This window comes from Mustela putorius, unplaced genomic scaffold, assembly GCF_011764305.1.
Source record: "Mustela putorius furo isolate JIRA1106 unplaced genomic scaffold, ASM1176430v1.1 tig00000765_pilon_pilon_pilon, whole genome shotgun sequence".
In the NCBI taxonomy this organism is placed as follows: Eukaryota; Metazoa; Chordata; class Mammalia; order Carnivora; family Mustelidae; genus Mustela; species Mustela putorius.
The window spans coordinates 5,560,104-5,572,316 of NW_025421470.1; the positions used below are offsets into that span (position 1 = coordinate 5,560,104).

The 12,213-nt window shown below is 50.2% G+C and overlaps 1 protein-coding gene across 3 annotated transcripts in view; it reads right to left on the reverse strand.

Moving 5' to 3' along the window:
* IGSF5 (immunoglobulin superfamily member 5) overlaps window positions 1–8,807 on the reverse strand; it is a 40,229-nt gene extending 31,422 nt beyond the window's left edge. Inside the window, exons 1-2 of one of the 3 annotated variants that reach the window (XM_045084482.1) lie at window positions 8,235–8,807; window positions 4,056–4,134 (exon numbers count right to left, since the gene is read on the reverse strand). In XM_045084482.1, the coding sequence (XP_044940417.1) occupies window positions 4,056–4,113 (58 nt within the window). In that variant the 5' untranslated portion in view covers window positions 4,114–4,134; window positions 8,235–8,807. The remainder of the gene's footprint in view (window positions 1–4,055; window positions 4,135–8,234) is intronic. The other 2 variants (XM_045084483.1, XM_045084484.1) reach the window with 2 other exon arrangements.
* Between the last annotated feature and the right edge of the window lie 3,406 nt (window positions 8,808–12,213).

Sequence of the window (12,213 nt, forward strand, 5' to 3'; positions counted from 1 at the left end):
GGGAGGGGGGTCTCTGGGTGTGATAGGAAATGAGAGATGGTGAGATCCTAAAAGAACAGTCACTACTGGGTATCCTCCCTTATCCCTGGACAAGTGCCTCTGATCCAAGGATCCCTTTGATCTGGAATTTTAGAAAAAGAAAAAAGCTTGAGGAGGGAAATCAGAATTGATTCCCCAGGGAAGCCACATCCTCTGTGACAACTCAGCTCTTTCTACAAGCCCTGAGCTGCACCTTAAGAAGAAGGACAAAAGAAAAAAAAGAGCCAAATCTACACCCTGAGGAAAGACACACACTCTCTCCACCCCACAGTGTGACAGCAGTGCTCTTCTCCTGTTCCTGATGCAGGTCACAAGAGCTAAGTGGACAGAACCCAGGTTTGGATGTGGACAGAACTCGGACGGCTGAGACCCTGGCTTCCCCGCCAGGAGCTCGGTCCAAGCAGTCCCACTGAATACGCAGACCCGTTCAGAACCATGACTCCCTCATGGCCTGGTGGGGGTAGACAGCTTATTTCACTCCAAGCCAGCAGACTGCTGCGTGTGACCAAGACAACACGTAGGCCACATACCTTACTTCACAGGTGGGAGGTGAGGCAGAGGAAGACCAAATGGGAACACCTTGAGTTTGAGCCTGCCCTCTAAATTAAACAGGAGGCACCCCGTCTTAAGCACTCCATTCCCCTGACAGCGTCACCCGCAGTCTTGGCTTCCCACCATGGGTAAACCCATCGTTAGGCCTGCCTCGTGACTCAGAAGCTATATCCCGATAATGTGAGATCCTGGAGCCTCCTTCCTCTCCCTGAGTCCTATCAGCTACGGTGTGTGTAACCCTGCCCTGTACAGAACAAATAGGAGAAAACTGTAAATAAGACCTTCATCAAACACAAAACCTGCCTTTCCTTCTCCTCCCCCTTTCATTCTGTAGAGCAAACAGGCGAATTGGGGCAGAGCCACGGCAAAGATCAGGGTCCCCCCCCAGACACTTCCCTGGCTGCCAACTGTGGTGGTCGCCCAACTCAGGAGTCGATCCACTTCCAGGATCCTCCCTCACACGCACACTCTAATTTCCATCTTAGCATCCCAACACCTTGCTTCCTCCCCTGCCATGGATCCTACTCCACCAGGCATCTCTATGAATGACGGGCTGCAGCCCCGACTGAAGTGCATCTCTTTGAGTCACTGCATCTTCCCGTCTGCAAAATGGGAATCACTCCAACAGTAGCTCCTCTGCCTGCTTCCGTGCCTCCCACCAGCCCTCCATCACTTGATCCTAAACATGGATGATACCAACCTTCTGCAAAAGCGGTCTCATAGCTCCCTGTGGGAGCAGCTGGCCGTCTCCCTGGCAGGAGGTTAGACCCCCCTATTCTTCCACTCTCCTCCAGCAGGCTCCTCACTGTACCTGAGGACCCCTCACCTTCCCCCTTCTCTTACTCAGCACTGGAAAGGAATCAAAAAGCAGACAATTAAAAGCAGAAGGGTCAAAGGGAAATGAAATGGATTTAGCAGCAGAGAAATGGTTTGGTATGACAGCTCTGAGAAAGAAAACGGGAGTCGGAACACATCAGCGATTGGGACAGCCGGGAAGGAAACTGGGAAGTGAGGGAGGGGTTCTGAAACACCTGCAGAGTCCCCGCAATCACTGCGGTGCCACCAGCACCCAGAACTGTTATCTACATGACAACCAACCAGTGGGATCTTCTCAGCAAACCAGTGTGATCACAGACCCCTCCTCCACCTCCCACCTCCATACTCAGACTTTGTTTAAATATTTTAAGCACATCCACTTTAGATAAAGAGCAGATAACCCTTACCATTACCACATTTTAAGACCTTACTTAGTCTCACATTAACCTCCTTCTGCCCCAAACTCCAGACTCCGGCCACCAGACTATCCTAAATTTATCAAACTTACCAAGTCTTTCTGGCCCCAGGGCCTTTGCACAGACAGTGATCAGCCTGGCATACCAGTCTTGCTTACACCTCAGCTCCCAGTCTAGTTGTCTCCTCCCCAGGGAAGCCTTCCCAGACTATTAGGTTGAATTATCCTATAACTGGCTTTCAAATTGTAGAAGCAATTATCACAATGGTGATTTTATATTGATTTTTCACCTAATGCCTGATTCCCCTGCTAGACTGTAAGATATTTGTTAGCAGGGACTATGCCTGGTTTTGCTCATCGCCACATCCCAGTGCCTGCAATTAAATGGCACCGAACAGGCCCTCAGGGAATACTCACTGAGTAAATAAGTAAGGGTGTTGGGTTCTAAATAACCCATTACACTGGGGAAGGTAGAGAGGAGAGAGCTGACAGGAACCCGTTGGATGCACAGAGACACATGAAAGTGTCTCTACTCCAAGACTTTCCAAGATGAAACATCCAAGGGGCTCAGGCTTTTGTGATGGACCCCATCTCCCAGGGGGCATAGGAATTAGCCCATACCCTCTTCCCTCCTGGAACAACCATCTCCACGCCTCAACCAGAGCCATCCCTTTGTCCAAAATAGAGAGTCGGGGAAAAATACCTCAGAAAAACGGTAGACCCCCTGGCATATCAGTTTCCTGCTGAGCTGCTAGAAGAGATCTTTGCTGCTGTGGCTGAAATAGCCACGGTAGAGCCTTGTCCTTAAAATGTGTGCTGAGTGTGTGGTCTACTAGCCCCAAGATAAGTTCTAAGCTCCACACGAGTGGGGACAGTGTTCACTCTCCACTCTACAAACAAATGTTTATCCAGCAGCTACTAAACATCTCTCACTGTGCACTGTAAGCCAGGAGTTTCCAAACATCTTGGTGCCCAAAAACTTGTAACACCACAGCCTGGTCCCCTGGGTTTAATGTCTCCACACACCCAAACCAAAACTCACAAAACAGTCCCTACTGCCCATAACACACCCCAATAGTCCCTATACTGTTTTATGTCTTTTCCGTTTTTTCAATAAATATTGAATATTGGGGGAGGGGATATCGAGTGTCTGAAAGGGGGCATTCGTGGGAGGTGCTTGATGTCACTGTTGATACACGAAGGTATTCAGTTTGTGAAAAGTCATCAAACGGCACCTCTATGACTTGTGTGCTTTTCTCTATGTTTATTATGCTTAAGTACAATGCCTTCAAGTCACCACATAAGGAATACAGCGCAGATAGCTTTGCAGTTTAAAACCTAGTTGAGGGGTGCCTGGGTGGCTCAGTGGGTTAAGCCTCTGCCTTCGGCTCAGGTCATGATCCCAGGGTCCTGGATCGAGCCCGGCATCAGGCTCTCTGCTCAGTGGGGAGCCTGCTTCCTCCTCTCTCTCTCTGCCTGCCTCTCTGCTTACTTGTGATCTCTGCCTGTCAAATAAATAAATAAATCTTAAAAAAAAAAAAAGCACCTAGTTGAGAAGACAAGACAAACACACCCGAAGAAAAGAAATCTAGACAAGACATAATGAGAGAAAGCTGGGGGAGCCAACTCCACGCGCCCTAAGGACCCCTTAGTCTGCTCGCTCCTTCTCCTGCAAAGTGAAGTCAGATCAGGAGGCCCTGGCCAGGGATACCCTGGAGTCCATGCCAGCTCACACCCTGAGGGAGATCCAGGATGAGGAGAAGCCGATGGGAGAAATGTCAGGCCTCACAGGCATCCACATGCCCCTCCCCCCGCCGCCCCGTCAATAAACAGGAGCTGGGATTATCACCCTGAACACTGCCAGGTCAGGAGGGCTTCAGGCAGGAGGAATTGGGCCTTCCTTGAAGGCCAAGTATACATGGAAGAAGAGAAAACCAGGAAGAGGATGGGACATTTCAGTAAGAGCATAAGCATGGGAAGGTACAGAAGGCAAAGACCCACACCAGCCACAACCCAATGAACAGGACTATTGGGCCAGATGCCCATGAAGGACTTCTCCCACAGCTCAGTCAGCAGAGCTGGGAAATGGGCCCAACCGGAGAGACCCCACTGTGGGAAGGGCCCAAGGCAGAAGCTTCTGGCAATCATCTGTCCAGGCTGCCTCCTCTGGGTTCCCTTCTGCCCACTTCAGCGGATGCCCATGAAAGTTCCACCAACCTCCCAAGAGCCCTACCTGCCAGCCCGGCCAGGACAACCAGTGTGGCCGGGATGCCTTTCCAGCTGCTCTCCATCCCCACACGTTTTCTTCACCCCTGGAGAAACAAAGCAGGCAGGTCACAGTCTGCCACGGATGAACATCTGCCATTCTGAGCACACAGAGCCCCTCCTAGCTCATGGGTCCATGGATGGGTTAGAGCTTCTCGGCATGGTCACGGCACCAGCCACCCCCTTCCACCTGCTGGATCAGAAGCTCCAGGGGCAAGCCCAGAGATCTGTCTAAGCAATGCAACAAGGAGCCAGTTCTGGCATGTGCTCAAGTTTGAGAATCACTGTATTAATTGATCTTACTCCCAAGCCCATGTATAAATTATGGAATGCAGATGGTATACCATTCCCGCGGAAGCCCTCACCAAGATGCAGGGGTGCGGGCTTACTGCTCTTCATTTCAATCATGGTGTTTTAATCACTGGGAAAAAGAAATCCTGCCCATGAGAAGTTCACATTATCAAAAAGAGGCAACAAAATAGGAAGAAGAAAAAAAATAGAACATAAGCTTATTAGAAGGTGCCAAAGCTATGAAGAAAAATAGAATAGGAGAGTGTGTACAAGTGTGCATGGGGTGGGCTGGCTCTGACCACAATTAGGGAAGTTGGAGAAAGGCTCCCTGAGAAGCTGCCCTGTGAACAGTGAAGGAGGCGAGGTTGACAGCCCCAGGGGCATCTTCGGAGGAGCTTTTCAGGCAGCAGAGCAGCAGGTACAAAGGCCCTGGGGTGGGAAGGTGCCTGGCATGTTTGAGAGGGCTGCAGGGCTGGGGCAGAGCGAGGAGCGAGGGAGAGGGGAGAGGTCAGAGCTAGAGGAGGCCAGGGTAGACTGAGTGAGGCCTTAGTGGCCCCTTGACAGCACAGGGAGACCCTGGCATGTCCACCTCTTGGCCCTTCCTTGGAATCTCTTGTTCTTGGATAACCCTCTGCTCACCCTACACCCCACATGCTACCTGTGATTTCCCCTTCTCCCCTGCGACCAGCCAATGTGATGAAGTCACACGCTCCAGGAAGTCCCACTGGAGCATTTAAAGGACATCACGCACTGAACAGGCCGGGAACTGTCCGCAAACACCACAGACCCTTAGCCGCAGAAAACGGTCTTTTTCTTTCAAACATTCTTCAACACCACCATGTGGCACACAGCTCCCTAACCGGGGAATGGTTTTCTGTGGCTTTGGCATGGACAGAGATTTCAGGGCCCCATCAGCCAGTGGGGGAGAACCCGGGGGAGCCCAACCAAACCCTCCAAAATGTGGGGTGCTGGGTTCTGGGAGAAACACCTCCCCAACCGTGAGATTTTGTCGCGAGCTGACACCTCTCCAGGGCTTCAGTCCCCTTTCTTCTGGTACAGACCAAAAGAGACAGACCTCACAGCAACACACAAGCAGAAATACAAGCAGGGAGACAGGGCACAGACTAAAACCCGCCACGCCTCAGTCTGCAGAGCACACAGCATGCAGGTCGCAAAGACACCTGAGCGGTGGTTTGAAGCATGGCAAAGATACTCAGCCCTGTAACCCACTTTCCCTCCTAGCGAGATCCTGGGCATTCACAACTCACGAGGAGAAACATAGGCTTTCTACCCCGCTTTGTTTCTCCGATGTGTTGGGAAAGCAAAACTGAGCATATGTGCTCAACCATAACCACTCATGGGCTTAAGGTAAAATTCAAAGAATGTGTGCCGTGGCCCCAGCGGCAGTGGACCCCGCCCCGGCGGTAATCTAAAACAGGCTTAGGGACCCGCACAAATACGTCTCAGCAGCAAGTGCACAAACACCCGAAGTGAAATCACAGCCTTCCCGGACTGGTTCCAGATCCCGAATCATGAAGCGCCAAATAAATCATTTACTGTCAAAGTTCGATGAGCACAAGGCAGCAGGCCAGGCACCGCACCAGTCCACTGCGGGTGTAGCCCAGAGAGCTGCACCCCAGCAGCAGCTGGAGGCGAAGCTGAACCATCACGTCATAGAAGCTTACACATTTCACCGAAAGCAATAAATGCCAGGGGCGCAGCCAGCGCTATTGAGACTGCGGTGGTGGCGTAAGGTCCACCGCGGATGCTGATAACCCAGCTGAATGGGGCGCCGACCTGCGGCCAGAGGGCTGCGTTTGCCGCCGGCTCCGTTCTGTCGCCGTCCTCTCGGGCCCTGGCCTCTCCGTCGCACCGGCACTTGGTTTCCACAGAGCCCAGCGGAACCCCCAGGGCGGGCGGGTCAGGAGCTCCGGAGAGCTGCAGGACCTCGAGCGGGATTCCCGCAGACGCTGATGCGCGCCCGGCTCCCTGTGAGGGTGCGTGCCGTCAGGAAGCGGATTTCAAGTTTTAACTGAACTCAGACATTTCGCTTTAATTAAATTAGAACCTATGGCAAGTAATTTGCAAGTTAATATCTCTAGGGAGAAGCGGGACAGATCCCTGAGTTGATCTCATTCCTTTTGTGATGGAAGATTGGAAGAGCCCCCTTCCACCAAGAACCATAAGATACCTGGGAATAAACCTAACCAAAGAGGTAAAGGATCTGTGCTCGAGGAACTACAGAACACTCATGAAAGAAATTGAAGAAGACACAAAAAGATGGAAGACCATTCCATGCTCTTGGATAGGAAGAATAAACATTGTTAAAATGTCTATACTGCCTAGAGCGATCTATACTTTTAATGCCATTCTGATCAAAATTCCACCAGTATTCTTCAAAGAGCTGGAGCAAATAATCCAAAAATTTGTATGGAATCGGAAGAGACCCCGAATTGCTAAGGAAATGTTGAAAAACAAAAATAAAACTGGGGGCATCACCTTACCTGATTTCAAGCTTTACTACAAAGCTGTGATCACCAAGACAGCATGGTACTGGCATAAAAACAGACACATAGACCAGTGGAACAGAGTGGAGAGCCCAGATATGGACCCTCAACTCTATGGTCAAATAATCTCCAACAAAACAGGAAAAAATATACAGTGGAAAAAAGACAGTCTCTTCAATAAATGGTGCTGGGAAAACTGGACAGCTGTATGTAGAAGAATGAAACTCGACCATTCTCTTATACCATACAAAGATAAACTCAAAATGGATAAAAGACCTCAACGTGAGGCAGGAATCCATCCGAATCCTAGAGGAGCACAGAGGCAGTGACCTCTTCGGATCGGGTGAGAAGATGCAAAGCCTCCTTAAGATCTCACACCTGGGGCGCTTGGGGGGCTCCGTGGGTTAACGCCTCTGCCTTCGGCTCAGGTCATGATCCCAGGGTCCTGGGATGGAGCCCCCAATGGGGCTCTCTGCTCAGCAGGGAGCCTGCCCCCCTCCATCCCTGCCTCTGCCTACTTGTGATCTCTCTCTCTCTCTGTCAAATAAATAAATAAAATCTTTAAAAAAAAAAAATCTCACACCTTATTAAACGGTACGGCACAGGCAGGGCTGAACCACCGACCAGCCCCCTACTGCCCAGACAAGGCAAAAACAGAAGGCGTGGTCTCAGGGAGGGCAGTGCTGGATTTTACCATCTCACTCGACGCCCCACACACAAGCCCTTCTTTCTGGGGCCTGGGAAGTAGCTTGAGATGGTAAAATCCGAAGGCGCTTGCCGACATTCTGTTCCAGGCAGCGGCCTGAAGCCGAGACCCGACAGGATGGACAAGGGCCCCTCAGGGTGACTGAGAGTCAGCCGTCGCAAAATCCGTGCAAGGGGCGGCCTGCAGCCGTCGGGGCTTCCTGTGACTCGGCACCAGCTCAGCCCGGCGTCCGGCGGCCCGCGGGGACTTCAGAGCGGCTCCCCTTCCCTTCCCACAAACGGGGTTTGCAGGTGCGTGCGCTGGACAGCGGAGCCGCCGGCATTTTCCAGCGCGGGAAGCCTGAGCTCCCAGACTGCGGCGCCTCGGCTTTCCCTGCGCGCGGAGCGCAGCGCGCTGTGACCGGGGCTCCCGCTCCAGGAGCAAGTCTCCTGAATTCCGAAACGCCCAGGGCAGCCCCCTTTTAATGTTTAACTCTGCGTCCCTTGGGCACACACAACGAGTGTGTGTTTGCTGGCGGGACGCTTTTCCCGGGACAGCAGCTAGAGGCCTGCGGCCGGGCGACCCGCCCCTCAGCCGAGACAGGTGCCTGGGGACCAGCCCGCTGGACAGACAGACGCCCGGCCGCTGGCTGGAGCTGCCTTACCTCGGGCAGGAAGGCCTCCTTCCTCTTCGGGGCTTCAGAGGAGGTTCTCGGATCCCCGGGGCTTCTGGCCACGGTTCGGCCTCATTCCGCGCGGACGCAGGAACGCCCCTGTGCGGCCCCCGGAGAATCCCGACCCACGTCACCTGCTGACGGGAAGTTCCCGGCGAAATGGCTCTCCCACGTCACAGGCCAGGCTATAAACACAGAGGTGGCCTCTGCCTGCCACCCGCCTCTCGCTCCCGGAAGGTGAGCGTGCCCCAGAGTTGACATTTTTCCTGCTAATCATTAGCCAGCCCCAAACAGCAGCCTGGGCAGTGCGGTGGGGCTGGACACGCCACGGCCGCCTCGGGGTCACGGCCGCGGGCCCTGGGCCTCCGCCCCGGCTCCTCCCCCGGGCCGCTCTCGGTCCTGGTCCCGCAGCCCTGCCTGCGCCCCGTGGGCCTGGCCGGTGGTCACTCTTGCCCAGGCTGGGGGTCCTTCCCGCCCCAGGACGCGGGTCTGGACAACCTTGCCGCCCTCTGGCGTCAGTGCAGGCCCGGGGCTGGCGGAGCCGGTTCCTTCTCTGGGCCTGGCACCCGCACCGCTGCAAGAACAGGTTTTTGGCTGAAAGGAAAGAAGCCCTGAGGGGGGAGCCTTCTGGAATGTGGCCACCCCGCACTCTGCGTGAACAAAGGAACTTGGCTTCTCCAACCACTGTGGAAACTTCTGGAAAAGGCCACCACCTGGAATCCGCTGCGTAGCCCGGTCCTGAACGGTTTGCTCTCTGCGGTTCTCTCTGAGCGTCTGGCTTGTCTCCCTCCATGCGTTTTCATCTTGTCAGGGGACTCAGGGTCAAGGGCCTCTAACAGAATAGCCACCAGCATGTGGGTCATGTACTCCGCGGAAGACACCGACACAAATCAGTCCCGGTGGGGAGGGGATGTTCTCCCCGGCTGAACAGGATCAGAATACGTTCCAAAACATGCACCTTTGGCATGAAGATTACTTTAAGCTGAAAATATTTGACATTTAACCAACTTTTTTGAAAAGCCTTCTCAGAGCTTCCCTTTGCTGACTGAAAGCAGTCACTACTGGGAAATAAAGCTGCCATAAATTCTTCTTCAGGATGGATCTACCCGCAGAAGGGGGAACACTAATAAAGCCTATTCCAGACCCCTTCTCCACAGGGAGCTTGTGACCCAGAATAAGATTGAAAGACCACTCTTATGTATAGATAAGGTATAGATAAACATTATCACAAATTTTCCCATCTCCTGTCGCTTCTCCTGAAAATCTATTTGTCCTTCCAAAAACAAAAACAAAACCAAACAAAACCTGCTTGTTTTTCCCATAAGAAGCCTTCCTTTCTCCCCTTCACTTTCCCCTACTAAAGTTTGTAAGTCAGTAACTAACCACTTAGTAAGCCAGAAAAATCCTTTGTTATGCATGCAGAATAAACCTGTATCTTGTTAACCTGTCTTCTGTCCATTTAATTCTCAAGTCCCAGGCATGGCACCTAAGAGGGTTAAGGAAAGCATTTTTTTTTTCCTCCTTCCCTACAAGGTCCTGTGCTGAGGCTGGTCATAAAAAATGGTGAGCAAAACAGATTCCAAGAGGCCATGCATGAGTCAAATAATCTCCCCAATACACCCAGGGCTGTAGCCTTTTATTTATGAGTTATGTCTTCAAAGGCCAAGCATAGTTCAAAACTCAAATAATTCCAGAACAATGAGCCACAAAAATGAATAACTAAGAAAAGGGTTAAGGTATAGGCAGGGAGAGATAGGAGGTCCGCTTTCCCCTGACTAGACCCACATAGGTGGCTCTGTGACCAGGCTCACAGAAAACCCAGATATGGAAATGCTTAGGGGTCCGAAACCAGTTTGTCACAAATGTCATAGACAGGTATTTTCATCATAGTTACAAACAGACCACTGAAAGTTGCCAAACTTTCACTCAAAGTAGACAACGGTGCTACCAGTGACTTGTCAAGATTTAAATTCCTTGATCAGTTTTCTAGAAAAGACTAACCATAGTGGGAACCCACTCAGAACCTCTGTCACTCTAAAGAGCTTTCCTTCTCTGCTCTCACCTTCACTTAATAAACTTTCACTTCACATCACCCTATTGTCCACAAGAAACTCATTCTTCAACTCGGTGAGACAACTCTACAATCATACAACATGAAAACCCAAGACCAGTGTAGCTGATTTTTTCCCCCTGATACACCTTTTAAAATTTCCTCAGTTCCAATCCTACTATTTAGTCTCAGTCAGTACCAAGAGTCAGGAAGACTGGCCTTCGGAGCACAGGCTTAGCCTCAGCACGACTACTGGAGAATATGGTTAAGACCTTCTAGAAACTTTAAGTTACGATAACAATGTGTAGGAGGGCGAAAAAAATGTTCTTACATCCTCCTTGGTTTTGTGGCATGGGTTCTGAAAATTAAACTGACAAAAGACAGATTAACAAGAGAAAAACAAGAGAATAGTGAGAGTTTATTGATCTAGACAGCCTGCATACAGACAGGGGAAACTCAGTGCTGAGGAACCCAAAGGAGTCTTCACAAGACAATACATCTGAAGAGAACTGACAGGACCAAGGAGAAGAAATGTAGGCTTCTACACATGGCAAACCGTGGATAGGTGAATGCTTGGGGGAGACTTAAAGGAAGAGGAGGTTGTGCAAGGTTTGTTTTGTAGAACCTGGTAAGAGTGCCCCATGGTTAAAATCATAGCTTTGCCCTTCTCCATACAGGAGAGGAGAGGGCACACTTTGTTTGGGGTCTTCTGTTCCTCAGTACTTGTTATAAAGCCTTCCAATCTTGAATGTGTGTGTACGCGCGTGTGTATGTCTATGACTATGTCTACATGTGTAGGACGAGTATAACTTATAACTTTTTATTGAAGTATTATATATCATCTTATATACAAAATCTGCTGTTTGTTTTTTACCTAACCCACTAAACTGGATTGGATAGTGTCTCCCCAAAATTCCTATCTGCCGAGAACTTCAGAATCTGTTCTTATTTCGAAATAGGGTCTCTAATCAGATATAACTGGTTACATTAGGTGAGATCATATTGCATTACAGAGAGCCCTAATCCAGTATGACTGGTGTCCTTAGGGGAGGAGAGAAAGGTGGACCCAGATACACATACAGAAGAACATTTGCGTGAAGACACACACAGGAATGTACCACGTGACAACAGAGGTGGAGATGGGTGTGTTGTACCTACTAGAAATACCAAGGACTGCTGGTGACCCCCCAGAAGCTAGGAGAGACAAGGAAGGCATCTCCCCTAGAGCCATCAGAGGGAGTATGGCCAAGCCAGCACCTCGTTGTCAGACCTCCAGCCTCCAGAACAGAGAGAATTAATGTGTCTTATTTTGTGGTACTTTGTGACAGTAGCCCTAGGCAACTCATAAAAGCACTTTACCACATGGCCTAAGTGTCTTTCCATAAATGTGTGCCCTTACAAAACAATTTTGGGTGCCTAAAAAGTCTTGTCTGTGGCTGTACCATCAGTTATTTAAAGAATTCTTTATTATTAAACATGAACTTGCATCTACATTTCAGCTACTAGAAATCTTTTACCTGAAGAATCACGTTTTTCTTTCATGTATTATATAGTAGAACGTAATTTTATAGCTTCTTAATTTAACGCTACATCATAAGCATTGTTCCCTATCATTAAAAACCATTCATGAGCACCATCTTAATGTCATAATAACATGCTCTATTATGATACAGAATACAGCATCATTACAAGCGTATCGTAATGACAATAAGAATACCCATGTGGTTAGACCTCATGTGGCTTCCATCTTTTTAGTGTTGCAGAAAACACCGGCATGCATGTATTTATATACAGAGAGGGCGGGGGATCCATAGCAACATTAGACTCTTCTCATTTAGGATCATGTGAAAACATTAGTCACTTTAAAATGACTGATAAAGTCATGAGAGTTTCCAGAACCATGCCAACTTGGGATCCCAT